This window comes from Oncorhynchus nerka, linkage group LG19 (assembly GCF_034236695.1).
Source record: "Oncorhynchus nerka isolate Pitt River linkage group LG19, Oner_Uvic_2.0, whole genome shotgun sequence".
NCBI classification, from domain to species: Eukaryota; Metazoa; Chordata; class Actinopteri; order Salmoniformes; family Salmonidae; genus Oncorhynchus; species Oncorhynchus nerka.
The window spans coordinates 27,560,924-27,577,739 of NC_088414.1; the positions used below are offsets into that span (position 1 = coordinate 27,560,924).

The 16,816-nt window shown below is 42.2% G+C and overlaps 1 protein-coding gene across 1 annotated transcript in view; it reads left to right on the forward strand.

Moving 5' to 3' along the window:
* The window catches only part of LOC115117704 (GRB10-interacting GYF protein 1-like), a 38,079-nt gene that overhangs the window by 7,361 nt on the left and 13,902 nt on the right, over positions 1–16,816 (forward strand). Inside the window, 9 exon segments of the mRNA XM_065004827.1 lie at positions 9,344–9,501; positions 9,660–9,900; positions 11,044–11,243; positions 12,286–12,383; positions 12,455–12,546; positions 13,515–13,588; positions 13,673–14,020; positions 14,812–14,987; positions 15,119–15,279. Coding sequence (XP_064860899.1) covers positions 9,344–9,501; positions 9,660–9,900; positions 11,044–11,243; positions 12,286–12,383; positions 12,455–12,546; positions 13,515–13,588; positions 13,673–14,020; positions 14,812–14,987; positions 15,119–15,279 — 1,548 coding nt within the window.

Here is a 16,816-nt window from a genome sequence, read left to right on the forward strand (position 1 = left end):
CGCTCCACAAAAGCCGCGGCCCTTGCAGAGCAATTGGAACAACTACTCCAAGTCTCAGAGCAAGTGACGTCACCGATTGAAACGCTATTAGCGCGCACCCCGCTAACTAGCTCGCCATTTCACATCGGTTACACCAGCCTAATCTCGGGAGTTGATAGGCTTGAAGTCATAAACTAACGGGTGGCATCCCTAAGTCTAAATATTGCTGTTACATTGCACAACCTTCAATGTTATGTCATAATTACGTGCAATGAACGTAAGAGAAGTGGCACAATTTCACCTGGTTAATATTGCCTGTTAATCTGGATTTCATTTAGCTAAATATGCTAGTTTAAAGATATATACTTGTGTATTGATTTTAAGAAAGGCATTGATGTTTATGGTTAGGTACAGTAGTGCAATGATTGTGCTTTTTTCGCAAATGTGCTTTTGTTAAATCATCCCCCATTTGGCAAATTTGTCTGTCTTTGTTAGGAAGAAATAGTCTTCACAGTTCGCAACGAGCCAGGCGGCCCAAACTGCTGCATATACCCTGACTCTGTTGCAAGAGAAGTGACCAAATTTCCCTAGTTAAAAGAAATTCATGTTAGCAGGCAATATTAACTAAATATGCAGGTTTAAAAAATATACTTGTGTATTGATTTTAAGAAAGGCATTGATGTTTATGGTTAGGTACACGTTGGAGCAACGACAGTCCTTTTTCGCGAATGCGCACCCCATCAATTATAAGCAACGCAGATAAACTAGTAATATCATCAACCATGTGTAGTTAACTAGTGATTATGATTGATTGTTTTTTATATTTAATGCTAGCTAGCAATTTACCTTGGCTTCTTAATGCATTCGCGTAACAGGCAGGCTCCTTGTGGAGTGCAATGTAAGGCAGGTGGTTGGACTAGTTAACCATAAGTTTGCAAGATTGAATCCCGAGCTGAAAAGGTACAAAATCTGTCGTTCTGCCACAGAACAAGGCAGTTATCCCACTGTTACTAGGCCCTCATTGAAAATAAGAATGTTTTCTTAACTGACTTGCCTAGTCAACCTTTCTAGCGCAGGGGTTCCTTGCAGGTTTACAGCGAAAGCACCACATGATTGTTCGGTCATAGCCAAGTCGAAAAAACACAGCCATTTTTCCAGCCAAAGATAGGAGTCACAAAAAGCAGAAATATAGATCAAATGAATCACTAACCTTTGATCTTAATCAGATGACACTCATAGGACATGTTACACAATACATGCATGTTTTGTTCGATAATGTCCATATTTATATCCAAAAATCTGTTTACATTGGCACCTTACGTGCAGTAATATTTTGATTCCAAAACATCTGGTGATTTTGCAGAAATACTCATAATAAACATTGATAAAAGATACAAGTGTTATTCACAGAATTAAAGATAATTCTCCTTAATGCAACAGCTGTGTCAGATTTCTAAAAAAAGCATAATCTGAGAAAGGCGCTCAGAACCCAAAACAGCCAGAGGAATATCCGCCATTTTGGAATCAACAAAGTTAGAAACAACACAATAAATATTCACTTACCTTTGATCTTCATCAGAAGCCACTCCCAGGAATCCCAGGTCGACAATAAATGACTGATTTGTTCCATAAAGTTAATCTTTTATGTCCAAATAGCCACTTGTTAGCGTGTTCAGCCCAGTAATCAATCTTCATGAGGCACAGGCACTTCATCCAGACAAACTCAAAGTTCCGTTACAGTCCTTTAGAAACATGTCAAACGATGTATGGAATCAATCGTTAGGATGTTTTTAACATAAAACATCAATGTTCCAACCAGAGAATTCATTTGTCTTCAGAAAAGCATTGGAACTAGAGGTAACTTTGTCGGGAGCGCGCGTCATTAGACCAAGGCTCTCTGCCAGACCACTCACTAAAAGAGTTCTTATGAGCCCCTCCTTTTTAGTAGAATCCTCAAACCAGTTTCTAAAGACTGTTGCCTTCCAGTGGAAGCCCTAGGAAGTGCAACCTCATCCATATCTCAATGTGTAGGCCAAGCTTTGAAAAACTACAAACCTCAGATGTCCCACTTCCTGGTTGGATTTTTCTCAGGTTTTCGCCTGCCATATGAGTTCTGTTATACTCAGACATCATTCAAACTGTTTTAGAAACTTCAATGTTTTCTATCAAATAATAATAATAATATGCATATATTAGCATCTGGGACAGAGTAGAAGGCAGTTCACTCTGGGCACGCTATTCATCCACAAGTGAAAAGGCTGCCCCCTATCCCAAAAAGGTTAAATAATGGTGTAAAAAAATATTTTTGTCCTGATCGGCGTCCAAAAATACCGATTTCCGATTGTTATGAACACTTGAAATCAACCCTAATTAATCGGCCATTCCGATTAGTAGGTCGACCTCTACTAATCAATAGACAGTTAATTGCCTCTGTTAAAATAATATGCAGCTTAATGTTCTTTGCGCTTATATTTCTTTGTGCAATAAAGATGGCGACACAACAATAATACACATTCACAATAGGCCTATATCTAAAAATACATACATCCAAAATATATATATATATACAGTACCAGTCAAAAGTTTACACCTAATCATTCAAGGATTTTTCTTTTGACTATTTTCTACATTGTTGAATAATAGTGAAGACATAACCATGAAATAACACATATGGAATCATGTAGTAACCAAAAAAGTATTAAACAAATCTAAATATTTTAAATTTGAGATTCTTCATAGTAGTCATGGTTTGCCTTGATGACAGCTTTGCAAACTCTTGGCATTCTCTAAACCAGCTTCACCTGAAATGATTTTCCAACCGGTCTGTTCCCACATATGCTGAACACTTGTTGGCTTGCTTTTCCTGTTGAGAAAGAAATGATGGTAAGTACCACTAAGCACAAACCAGATAGCATGGCGTATCGCTGCAGAATGCTGTGGTAGTCATGCTGGTTAAATGTGCCTTGAATTTTAAATAAATCAAGACGGTGACACCGGCAAAGCACCATCACACCACCTCCATGCTTCACGGTGGGAACCACACATGCAGAGATCATCCGTCCACCTACTCTGCGTCTCTCAAAGTCACTGTTGGAACTAAAAATCTCAAATTAGAACTCATCAGACTAAAGGACAGATTTCCACTGGTCTCATGTCCACATTTTTGCTCATTACTTAAAAATAAACAGATCATATTTACATACGTTTTCAGACCCTTTACTCAGTACTTTGTTGAAGCATCTTTGCCTTTTAGCAAACTCCAGACCGGCTGTCGTGCCTTTTACTGAGGAGTGGCCTCCTTCTAACCACTCTACCATAAAGGCTTGATTTGGTGGAGTGCAGCAGAGATGGTTGTCCTTCTGGAAGGTTCTCCCATCTCCACAGAGGAACTCAAGAACTCTGGCGGAGTGACTATTGGGTTCTTGGTCACCTCCCTGACCAAGGCCCTTCTCCCCCGATTGCTCAGTTTGGCCATGCGGCCAGCTCTAGGAAGAGTGGTTGTGGTTCCAAACTTACATTTAATGATGGAGGCCACAGTGTTCTTGTGGACCTTCAATGCTGCAGACATTGTTTTGGTACCCTTCCACAGATCTGTGCTTCAACACAATTCTGACTCGGATCTCTACAGACAATTCCTTTGACCTCATGGATTGGTTTTTGCTCAGAAAACTGTGGGACCTTTATATAGACAGGTGTGTGTGGCTTTCCAAATCATGTCCAATCAATTGAATTTGCCACAGTTGGACTCCAAGTTGTAGAAACATCTCAAGGATGATCAATAGAAACAGGATGCACCTGAACTCAATTTCAAGTCTCATAGCAAAGGGTGTGAATACTTATGTCGATAAGGTGTTTCTGTTTTTTATTTAAAAAATTGCAACAATTTCTTAACCTGTTTTTGCTTTGTCATTATGGGCTATTGTGTGTTAGATTGCAGAGTTTTATTTAATCCATTTTAGAATAAAGTTGAAGTCGGAAGTTTACATACACTTAGGTTGGAGTCATTAACTCATTTACATTTAAGTCATTTAGCAGACGCTCTTATCCAGAGCGACTTACAAACTGACCTAAGACATGGAATTTTTACTAGGATTAATTGTCAGGAATTGTGAAACTGAATTTAACGTATTTGGCTAAGGTGTATGTAAACTTCCGACTTCAACTGTAAGGCTGTAACGTGACAAAGTCGGAGTCTAAATACTTTTCCATTTTACCTCTGGAGTGTATGAATTAAGCTATTTGAAATGGTTTGAATCTGCAGCAACCTGCCTACACATAGTTTGAAGTACAATACCAACATAGTTATTACTGTAGTAGGTCAAAGCTGTGTGCTGGAAAACCTTGGTAGAGCATGGGTGGAATCGGCATTGTAGTGCTGATGTGAATTTCCTTTTTCGGCTTCAGACCAGTGCCTATTCTCTCTTAAAACAGTTTGTTTTTACTTTCCATGGTTTCTCACCAGAAGGTTATTATGCAACATTATTATACAACATAATTAAGCAATAAGGCCCGAGGGGGTGTGGTGCAGTGTATATGGACAAAATTTTGCAGCTACGGGCTTTGACACGACACTGTGTACCTGGACACAAAGGGGACCATTATTACTTCTAAAAATGGTTACCCATGTAATTAGAATAGTATAAATAGATGTTTTGTCATGCCCATGGTGCATATGGTCTGATATACCATGGATTTCAGCCAATCAGCATTCAGGGCTCGAACCACGCAGTTTATTATACAGCATAACACATGCTCTCCTTGTGAAACTTCACAATGTTGTGCGTTTTTATTTATTAAGATCTCAGTTCATAATCTTACTAATCATTGCTCAAAGCAAGGAATAGTTTTCACGGCCTGCCACATCTGACGAGTGTCAAAATATGCTTTGACACTCGTCAGATGTGGCAGGGCTTTAAAACTATTACGGACTACAAAGGGAAATCCAGCTGCGAGCTGCTCTGTGACGCAGCTAACCCTAACCCTTACCAGATGAGGTAAATGCCTTTTTATGCTTGCTTCGAGGCAAGCAACACTGAAGCATGCATGAGAGCACCAGTTGTTCCGGACGACTATGTGATAACGCTCTCGGTAGCTGATGTGAGCAAGACCTTTAACCTCTTGCTTCTACTTGGGACGCTTGCGTCCCAACTAGAGCTCTGGAAATGCAAATGCACTACGCTAAATGCTAATAGTATTAGTTAAAACTCAAAAGTTCATTAAAATACACATGCAGGGTATCAAATTAAAGCTACACTCGTTGTGAATCCAGGCAACAAGTCAGATTTTTAAAATGCTTTTCGGCGACAGCATGAGAAGCTATTATCTGATAGCATGCACCAATACACTACAACACAAAAGCACAGCAGGGGACGTAAACAAAATAATTAGCATTTCGGTGTTACACAAACCGCACAATAAAATAGAAAACAGTCATTACCTTTCACCATCTTCTTTGTTGGCACTCCTAGATGTCCCATAAACACTATTGGGTCTTTATTTCGATTAAATCGGGCCATATAAAGCCAAGATATCGTTATATGTAGACTGTGTGATAAACGAAAAAAACAGCGATTTCACAACGTAACGTCATTTTTTTAAATTCAAAAAGTAGACGATAAACTTTCACAAAACACTTCGAAATACGTTTGTAATGCTACTTTAGGTATTAGTAAACGTTAATAAGCGATAAAAATCATCCGTAGGCGATGTAAAAATCATTAGCTGTCGTCTTGGAAAAAATTTCACGAGAGAGCTCTTCCGGAATGATCTGGGCGGAGACTGGAGGTAAGTGGTGCCCCTGTTTCGGTTCAACCAAGAATCAAAGATGATTCAATTCACAAGACTCTAGACAACATGGGGATGCTGTGGGAGTTGAATGCTCGGTCTTATCTAATTCGGCTCACTGTTAACAATTGCTGGAAGTGGCACAAGGATATTTATTTCCATTTTCCGTGATCAGGTTTTCCTGCGCTTTCCGATGTAACGCACGTTATGTTATAGCCACAGTCGTGATTTAACCAGTTTTAAAAACGTCCGAGGGTTTCCTATCCACACATTCTAACCATATTCCATTCTAGCCATATTCCTGGCATGAGTAGCAGGGCGCTGAAATGTTGCGCGATTTTTAACAAAATGTTCAAAAAAGTAGAGGGTAGGAGCAACTAGTTAAACAGGTCAACATTCACAAAGCCACTGGGCCACACGGATTACCAGGACATGTACTCCAAGCATGCGAGGACGAACTGGCAAGTGTCTTCACTGACATTTTCAACCTCTCCCTGATGGAGTCTGTAATACCTACATGTTTCAAGCAGACCACCATAGTCCCTGTGCCCAATGAAGCTATGTTAACCTGCCTAAATGATTACCGCCCCATAGCACTCACGTCGGTAGCCATGAAGTGCTTTGAAAGGCTGGTCATGGCTGACATCAAGAGCATCATCCTGGATACCCTAGACCCAATTTGCATTCCACACCACAGATGCACATGCAATCTCTATTGCAGTCCACACTGCTCTTTCCCACCTGGACAAAAGGAACACCTATGTGAGAATGCTGGGACTAAACACGTCCCTCTGCAACTGGATCCTGGACTTCCTGATGGGTACATCACTTGGGCCAAGCTAGCTTTATTCCAGGACCTATTTACTAGGCGGTGTCAGAGGAAGGCCCAAAAAATTGTCTGACTCCGGTTTCCCTAGTCATAGACTGTTCTCTCTGCTACCGCACTGCAAGCGGTACCGAAGCGCCAAGTCTAGGAACAAGATGCTCCCCTCTTGATACTAGCCATCCCGGATTGTGAATACAGCCTCAAGCTCATTACCATAACGCAACGTTAACTATTCATGAAAATCGCAAATGAAATGAAATTAATATGCTAGCTCTCAAGCTTAGCCTTTTGTTAACAACACTGTCATCTCAGATTTTCAAAAATATGCTTCTCAAGCATAGCAAACTAGCATTTGTGTAACAGTACTGATAGCTAGCGTAGCATTTAGCATTAGCAGGAAACATTTTCACAAAAACCAGCAAAAACATTCAAATAAATAATTTACCTTTGAAGAACTTCGGATGTTTTTAATGAGGAGACTCTCAGTTAGATAGCAAATGTTCCGTTTTTCCTGAAAGATTTTTTGTGCAGGAGAAATCGGTCCATTTGGTGCGTCACGTTTGGCTACCAAAAAAAAACAAATTCAGTTATCCAAACGCCAAACTTTTTTCCAAATTAACTCCATAATATCGACTGAAACATGGCAAACGTTGTTTAGAACCAATCCTCAAGGTGTTTTTCACATATCTCTTCGATGATATATGGTTCGTGGAAGTGTCCTTTCCCCTCTGAATCGCATGGCAAAATGCATGCAGCTGAAGATTACGCAACAATTTAGACAAAGGACACCGGGCGGACCCATGGCAAATGTAGTCTCTTATGGCCAATCTTCCAATGATATGCCTACAAATACGTCACAATGCTGCAGACATCTTGGACGAACAGCAGAGCGCTTACGTTCATTCATCACACATTCACAGCCATATAAGGAGACGATGGGAAACAGAGCTCATTTCCTGTTTGAGGTTTCATCTTGGTTTCGCCTGTAGCATGAGTTCTGTGGCACTCACAGATAATATCTTTGCAGTTTTGAAAACGTCAGTGTTTTCTTTCCAAAGCTGCCAATTATATGCATAGTCGAGCATCTTTTCGTGACAAAATATTGTGCTTAAAATGGGCACGTTTTTTTATCCAATAATGACATAGCGCCCCCATAGGTTGAAGAGGTTCAGCTTCTATCCCCAAGCTATAAGACTGCTGAACAATTAATAAAACTGCCATTTGGATGATTTACCTTGACCCCCTCCCCCCCACAGCTACTTGCTGTTTATCTATGAATGGTCACTTTACCCCTACCAACATGTACAAATATCCTCGACTAACCTGTACCCCCCCACATTGACTTGGTACTGGTGCCCCTGTATATAGCCTCAATATTTTGGATTTTACTTTTTGTTTATTTGGTAAATATTTAAACTTTTTCTGGAACTGCATTGTTGGTTAAGGGCTTGTAAGTGTTTCACGGTGAGGTCTACCCCTGTTGTATTTGGCTCTTGTTACAAAGTTTGATTTGATATTTACTATGCAATTATACAATGTAGCTGGCTGGACAGTCATGTGAAATCCATAGATTAGGACCTAATGAATTTATTTAAATGGACTGATTTCCTTATATGAACAGTAAATCTTTGAAATTGTTGCATGATGCATTTATATTTTTGTTCAGTATACTTAAGAGAATAGGAATATTCTCCTTTAAGTCAGGGGTTCCAAAACTTTTTCTCTCAGGCCCCCCTTCCAGCATTGGGGAACATGCCACGCTCCCCTTCGCGCGCACTACGCACAAGCACTGTTCATTAATAAATTGTTCACTCCCATCTTGTTGGCAGAAATAACATTTAGCTGGTTTAAAGCTTATTTCCTGCAGTTCTACACATTTGTCATGATGTGCAGAGAAACTGTTGCTGTTAAAGCTCATTTTCTTGCAAGTCGAAACATTTTGCCACCTGCTAATGTATATTCATGTGACATTAGTGACTCAAACAAACTTGTCTATGTCATATTTTTTTTTCTAAATAGCTCTCTAAAATATGCAATGACTGACACATGACAAGGGAAACTGATGACACATTACTCAATTTAGAAATTTGACCTTGTGCATTTTACTATTAGAACTTTAAAGAGGAAGTTGAAAGCTGGACTGAGTCTCCATCCCCCTCCAAAAAGAAAAATAATGTGGTGCGCCTCACAGTTTGGGGAACCACATATACTAATTTCAGTATCCCGGGTTTACATTTACCAAGTTATGTCTATTTTGAGACCAGGCTGGCACACAGCAAGTCATGTACGCAAGCGATGAATCTGTTTTAACCTGGTGCAGTGTGTGGAACCCCCTCACTACGTTTTACTTGTGAATGGAGATTTCAGATTTTCTGTGAAATATGCTGAAAAGTTATTTAACACAGTGTTGATCAGTCAGCACACATTTAGATTATGAATGTCGATGGCAGGAGAGGAATTTAGTCCGGAGACGGAATGTATTCAACACGTGTTTGACAGCATCGCTGTTTCAATCTGGTTCTGTTTACATGTGCGTTTGGGATTCAACCATTTACTGTAGTCGGTTCAACATAGCTAACTTACTGTTTCCTAATTTGTCATTTGCTTTCTCATGTATGGTTTGTGTTGTGGTCTTGGCTCTTTGTGTGGGCATCAGTTTGTATCTGCTCCAGAGAATGTTTCACCTGTATGCTCAGTAGTGGCCCTAGTACATGTCTCATCCCCTCTCCCCCTGTTCTCTCTGTGGTCTCACAGGCAGCTTACCTCCGGGGAGTGGTGCTCAGCTCAGTCCAGACCCTTCCTCCTCTACCACCACTTTCTCCAGCCTGATGCCTCCTCCCTCCTTTGGATCTCTCCTCCCATCAACAGGGGGAGAAGTGGAGGAGGACGAGGGCATGAAGCACTTGCAACAGGTAGGGTTGCATTATCATGTCAATTAGACATCCATTAATTTTTACATCCAAGTACTGGATTTATTGTCAGGATTACGATTACACTTGATGTACTGGCTGAATGTGAGTTAGTGTTATGTAAATGTTCATATTTTTTTAATCCTCTCCCACCCTTGTAGGAGGCTGAAAAGATGGTGGCATCTCTGCAGGACACATCCCTTGAGGAGGAGTGTTTCACTCAAGCACTGCAGGAGAGCCACAACATTACCTCCCAATCTCTTACACACCCAGCCCCACACTCACACACACACACCGCTGGACACACACACTCCCACTCTGCCCATAGGGACTGTGCCCTGCCCCTCTCCCACGAGGCAGCCATGAAGTGGTTCTACAAGGACCCCCAGGCAGAGATCCAAGGTAGACACACACATTCACAATTTTTAGAAGTTAGTGCATTTGGAAAGTATTCAGAAGCCTTGACCGTTTCAACATTTTGTTACATTACAGCCTTATTCTAAAATGGATTAAATGTTTTTTTTCTCATCAATCTACACGGAATACCCCATAAAGACGAAGCAAAAAACGTTATTTTTGTATTAAAAATGAACTGGAGTCAAATTTAAGCATTCAGACCCTTTACGCAGTACTTTGTTGAAGCATCTTTGTCAGCGATTACAGCCTCGTGTCTTCTTGGGTTTGATGCTACAAGATTGGCGCACCTGTATTTGGGGAGTTTCTCCTCTTCTCTGCAGATCCTCTTATGCTCTGTAATATTGGATGGGGAGCGACGCTGCACAGCTATTTTTAGGTCTTTCCAGAGACGTTCGATCGGGTTCAAGTCCGGGCTCTGGCTGGGCCACTCAAGGATATTCAGAGACTTGTCCTGAAGCCACTCCTGCATTGTCTTGGCTGTGTGCTTAGGGTCGTTGTCCTGTTGGAAGGTGTACCTTCGCTCCAGTCTGAGTTCCTAAGCGTTCTGGAGCAGGTTTCCATCAAGGATCTCTCTGTACTTTGCCCTTTTCAGCCTTCCCTTGATCCTGACTAGTCTCTCAGTCCCTGCTGCTGAAAAACATCCCCACAGCATGATGCTGCCACCACCATACTTTACCGTAGGAATGGTGCAAGGTTTCCTCCAGACATGAAGCTTGGTACTCAGGCCAAAGAGTTCAATCTTGGTTTCATCAGACTAGAGAATCTTGTTTTTTAGTAAGAATGGGAGTAAACGCTGAGGTACAAATGCTGATAGACATGCCAAAGACGACTCAAAGCTTTAATCGCTGCCAAAGGTCCTCCTACAAAGTATTGATTCTGGCATGTGAATACTTACGTAAATGAGGTATTTCTGTATTTTATTCTCAATAAATTTGCAGTAATGTCTAACAACATGTGCTGAGATGAGGATCTAAAAATGAATTTAATACATTTTGAATTCAGGCTCTAACACAACATGTGTAATAAGTCAAGGGGTTGGAATACTTTCTGAAGGCACTGTACATATCAATTTGCATATAATACCTTACAGATACTTTTTCATATTGTTTTGTCATGACCCTGGTCCAGGTCCCTTCTCCACTGTGGAGATGTGTGAGTGGTTCCAGGCGGGCTACTTCTCCATGACACTGCTGGTAAAGAGGGGTTGTGATGAGGGCTTCCAGCCCCTGGGTGACGTCATCAAGATGTGGGGGCGCGTGCCCTTCTCCCCCGGCCCCTCCCCCCCACCCCTGCTGGTGAGACAGCCTCCACCACCTCGGGGGTCCTCTGTGAGTCAGCGAGCACACGTCTGTCTGGGTGTTTCTGTTTACTGGTGGTTTGTTTAGTGGTGTGCGTGTGTGGGGTTAGTTTGTCAGTTAACCCAGGTACAGCAAAGGCACAGAGATACTTGACTGTGGTGAACAACTTTTATTTGAATAAGTAAAGTATCAAAGTATATATTGTCTCTTGTAGCTGTATCGTGTATCTATCCAGAGCAGATAATCAGTAGTGTATCTGGTAGGGATGCACCGATATGCCATTTTTTTCCTTGCCAAAAAAACAATACCGATTTGATTACATTTTTTTAGCGGCCTTTTTAAGCATTCTAGTACAGTTAAATAGTTGAAACACACACACTGACCAAAAAGTTATTTTGTTGGCATTTACGTATGTCCCCATTACCAGTAAAACATAATCAAAACCTATTTATTTCATTTACTTGGTGTGCTGTTTTGTTGTTCAGTCTCAACCAGGATTTCATCATACGTGTCAAGCGATGAAGTTTCAGCTGTGTCTGTCCGTGACCTCTCTTCCTTGATGCACACTGTCACTGTGTCCGTTTCCATCTTGTCCAGCTGTCTAACATTTCACATAAACCCTGTTTCTTGTCTGCATCAAAGTAGCGCTCCTTGTAGCAAGCATCGAGCATGGTGGCGACACAGTAAAGAGGCTCCGAGAGTATGCCACTGAATCGCTTGTTCACAGCCACTTGTAGAGTACTTTTGCAAGTTTTAACCCCTCTAAAATGTTCTTCCTCTTTCAAATGACTGCTCGACTTGAACTTGTTTAGTTGTTGGAACTTGTTGCTTTTCTTCTGTGTAGCGCTGTATTTTTGTAGCGTCATCTACCTACGTTATATAGGTATGCACGACAGCTTTGACATCGGTTTTGCACTAGACATCTGGCCGATGTTGCCATTTTTAGGTAATATCGGCCGATTCTGATATGCTTACCAATTTATATTGTATATCCCTAGTATTTGGTGTGCTTGGTGGTTTTCTAAAGCAGTGGCATAGTTGGTACGGTAACTCTGTAGGTCTTGTTCCGCAGGGCAATATGGATCAGGAGCTGCTGAAGAAACAGTTAGAACAAGCAGCCACTGCAGCTTTATACCAGCAATTGCAGATAAGGTTTCAGCACATGAACAGGTAGGCACAAACACACACACTGGATGTATATGAGGGTATTCGTCAGTGTACTAATGTGTTTCTGTTTTCAGGAGTGGGGAATCTAGCATGATGAACAGGTCCATGTCAGTACCAGATAATGGGTCTATGTGGGACATGCGTACCTCAGCCTCCCAGCAGTCAGGTACCCGCTGCATCATTATCTGCTTCACATACACCTTTTATATAAGCACACTTTATACAGATGCGGTCAAATATATTGTTTCACGTTCTTCAAAAATAATTTATAATTTAAAACTTTTGGTGTTAACACGTATTTGTTTGATTTACAACTGCACAGAACCACACAAAAAATCTCTGGAAAATTATGCTTTTTCATTTCAAAGGCAAAAATGGCCTGGACTAAATTGTTAAGATTTCAAATTAATTTGGTTGGAGGCAAGGTCATTCTCAGCAAATGTAATTTATCCTACAGCTGGTAAGTTGCTGGTGCCTACAGGGTAAAAATAGCCATTCAACCAGTTTTGAAGAGGCCATTCTGCTCCATTGCACTCCATTTTCAAGTGCAAGGGTGCTAATATATTTTACCATATTTGTATAAGGAAAGGGGGAAACCTAGTCAGTTGTACAACTGAATGGCTTCAACTAAAATGTGTCTTCCGCATTTAATCCAATCTCTGAATCAGAGAGGGTGGGTGGCTGCCTTAATCGACATCCACTTCTTCAGCGCCCGGGGAACAGTGTGTTAACTGCCTTGCTCGGGGGCAGAATGACAGATTTTTACCTTGACAGCTTGGGGATTCGATCCAGCAACCTTTCGGTTACTGGCCCAACACTCTAACCACCAAGCACACGCTCTTGCATCCTCCAAGACTGATAGACCTCAGCTATACATCTTTTCATTCACCCAGATGTCCTTCTACATGGGGTGGCAGGGTAGCCTAGTGGTTAGAGCGTTGGACTAGTAACCGGAAGGTTGCAAGTTCAAACCCCTGAGCTGACAAGGTACAAATCTGTCATTCTGCCCCTGAACTGCCCCTAGGTCGTCATTGAAAATAAGGATTTTAACTGACTTTCCTAGTTAAATAAAGGTAAAATAAAAAATAAAATGTTGCCATTGTATGTCAGTAATGTGTTTGTGGCCTGTTCCAGGAGGTGAGGCCAACCTATGGGACTTAACCATGAGTCATTCCACTCAGGGGCCATCTCTGGAGCAGCTACAGAAGGTACTGTCTTTATTGACTTTGTCCCCCCTCTCTCTCCTCTCTTTCTCTTGCTGACTCTCTCTCTGTTCATCTCTTGTACCTCAGCTCCAGGACCGGCGTGAGGCTGAACTCAGGGCCAAGGAGGAGGAGAGGAAGCGGCGGGAGGAGAAGAGGCGGCAGCAGGAGGAGCAGAAGAGGCGTGAGGAGGAGGAGCTGTACAGGCGTAAGCAGCAGTGTCGGCAGCAGCAGGAGCTGATCCTGAAGCTGCTGCAACAGGCCCAGCCCGGGGGCCCAGGGTGTATCGCTGGGTCAGGGTCAGGGACTGTGTGGAGTGGCCCCCAGGTCTCAGCGCTCTCCAAGCAAGGCAAGAGCCTCAGCCTGCTGGAGCTGGAGACCGAGAGGCTGCTCAAACAGCAGGCCCAGCACCAGAGGGCCCAGCAGCAGAGGGACAGGGTGAGGAACCCCCCCCAACAAAAAAAAAACTTCACACGGGCTGTCCTGCTATGTCTACAGGGAGGTTTTAAAAGTGTAGTAGTTTCCTGAGAAGAAATGTGTGTTCTGAGGATATTTATTACAATGCCCATAAGTGTAACCAGCAGGACCTAAAATTACCACCTGCCAAATGCCGGTATTGGCATGTAAGGTCTATTTCAACAGCCACGTTGGCAGGTGGTCAGGACTCCACAATGCAAACATTTCTCTCGCATTTCTGTTGTTCTGCCCCTGAACAAGGCAGTGAACCCACTGTTCCTAGGCCTTCATTGTAAATAAGAATTTGTTCTTAACGGACTTGCCTTGTTAAATAAAGGTAAAAAAAGACGAAAATATATATGTTTGGGTTACTGTACCACCAACTGAATTTTGCTTTGCCCGGAGTACCCCTAAAGTACCCCCTCGTGCATTTTACCAGTAACCCCATAGACTCATGAGTCTTCTCAAGTACCCCCTGTGAATAGGCTAAATAGCCCCAGTGACCCTGGTACCCCTGGTTGGGAATCACTGGTCTAATTGACTCTGAAGTCTACTAAAGTGCGACTTTGTCCATCTGATTCTTGGCTATTTACATTGTTTTGTTCATAAACAAGGTTTTTCAATGTTTTGAGTTTGCTTCAACTCCTAGCGAAGACACACTAGTGGGGGGGGGGGGTGTAATTATGGCAAAAATATATTTGGGCTGGTGGACCAGGCCCTGATAACCAGTAGTGTGACCCATGTCCCTCTGTTCTTTCTCTGTCTTCCTCCAGCATGGAGGCCTGTCTATGGGTCAGTGGGGTGAGGGGTCTGTGGGCATGTGGTCTGGTGGGGGCATGGAGCCCAAAGGCAGCTCTGGAGGTATGGGTGTCTGGGAGGAGGCTGTGAAGAACCAGAACAGCCTCCGCAACATGGGCATGAAGAACAGCCGCAGCAGCCCCTCTCTTAGGTACACCTCACTGTGTGTGTGTGGTGCATTGTGTTTACCTCTGTTTAAAGCTGTGTGTTAACGTTTTGTGTGTATGTAAACTGTTTCAAGGCCTGTGTGTGTGTAAACATTGTTTCCGTGTCCACCTGCAGTGAGCAGTACATGTTAAGGAAGAAGCGTACAGAGGAGGAGGACAAATTGCTGAAGCTGCTGCAGGGCATGAAACCCCAGGACGGCTTCACCACCTGGTGTGAACAGATGCTGCACGCGCTCAACACCTCCGCTAACAACTCCCCCTCCTCGTCCCTGGATGGTAACGAATGCTCCACCTCTTTCACTTCATCACTGGATCTGTGTCCCTGCGACCGGCCCCATGAATATACTCAAATATAATGTCATCACTCATTCACACTATCTGGGTGTGCACCAGCTCATGCTTTTTATCCCTCTAATCACACTGACATCAATGCAAATATATTCAAAACGATTTCCTTTCCGCCCCCCCAAAAATATGAAAAGCCGATAAATACATTTTGCTCCGTCTAATTGTCTGGGAGAAGAAAAAAAGCCCTATTGCAAAAAATAATAGTTGTTAGCCTATTAATAAATGGGAAATACCAGTCGATGGAAATACATTTGACCGGTCATGCTTATCTGTCTATAGGTTAGTTACCATAATTAAGCTATTTTCATTAGTCCAGCATCTTATCACATGCTCACAGCATACAGATAGAGCCTAGCTTCAGCTGAAACTCTGCCAGACAGCACGAGAGTAACTGCTACAGCTCCTCAAACAGCATGTTCATTGCTGCTGTTGTGAAACATGCTTTTTTAAGTCCAATCATTGCATAGCAATTCTAAATATTTTTCAACTGGTAATTGAAGTGCACTTCCCATTCGTCATTCAAGTGCATAGGCAACGGTAGGCAGGCATCAGAACCACTTTGCAATGAGCTGGAGGCAGTAGCCTATGCATATTATGAGGCATGTCTTGCCTTGCTTCAAAAGCTAAAAATCCGACCATATTGTGGAAGCAATTATTTTATAAAGACTTCCATATGCCATTGCAACCTGATGCCTATTTCTCTCATGCTCTATTTGTTTTCAAATCAACTTTCAATGTCCAGCAGCCAATGGCACAGTTCTAGTCATATTAGCAACCCATGCTAGTTGTTGCATCTTTAGATCTCCCCTCTTTCAAAATTTTGAATGGATATTTTCATCTGTCAAATGTAACCGGTTGCGTGTGCGGTGCGCTTTTGACAACGTTGTGGAATGAACATTCTCGTGTAACCTACTGTCTTGTGCACGTTGCTGCGCTTATGATGTGAAGAAACATTTAGCATCAGCCTTAAACATTTAGCATCAGCCTTAGGCTTCTCCAACCTCTGATGCTGCTGCTGGTCATTTGTATCCTACCAAACTTGTAGCCTACCAAAATTGCCTGCTACTCAGCACTATTGTCCCTCTAATCACTCTAAGCTATAATAGAAGGCACTGTGATGCCAAAAAGTTGGTTGTCTGGGAGGTTATACATGTAGAGTGTGCGACTCTTTTGTTTTTATAGCTTACAGTTTATTCACCGTTATTCAGCATCTCTACACTGAATTATTTTCTTGGGTGTGCGCAAGCTCATGCTTTTTATCACTCTGACATCAATGTAGATTTTTAGATTTTCTAATACATTTAACACTTCATGAGAGCCCATGAGCTCATGTTGTGCAACATTTCTGAAGGCTATGCAATTGTAGGAGAACACTTTCCTAATGCACTGTGTGTGTGTGTATATATATATTTGCGGCAATCTCAGAACAATTCCATTGCGGAGCCTCCAGTGGCATGCAGAGGCC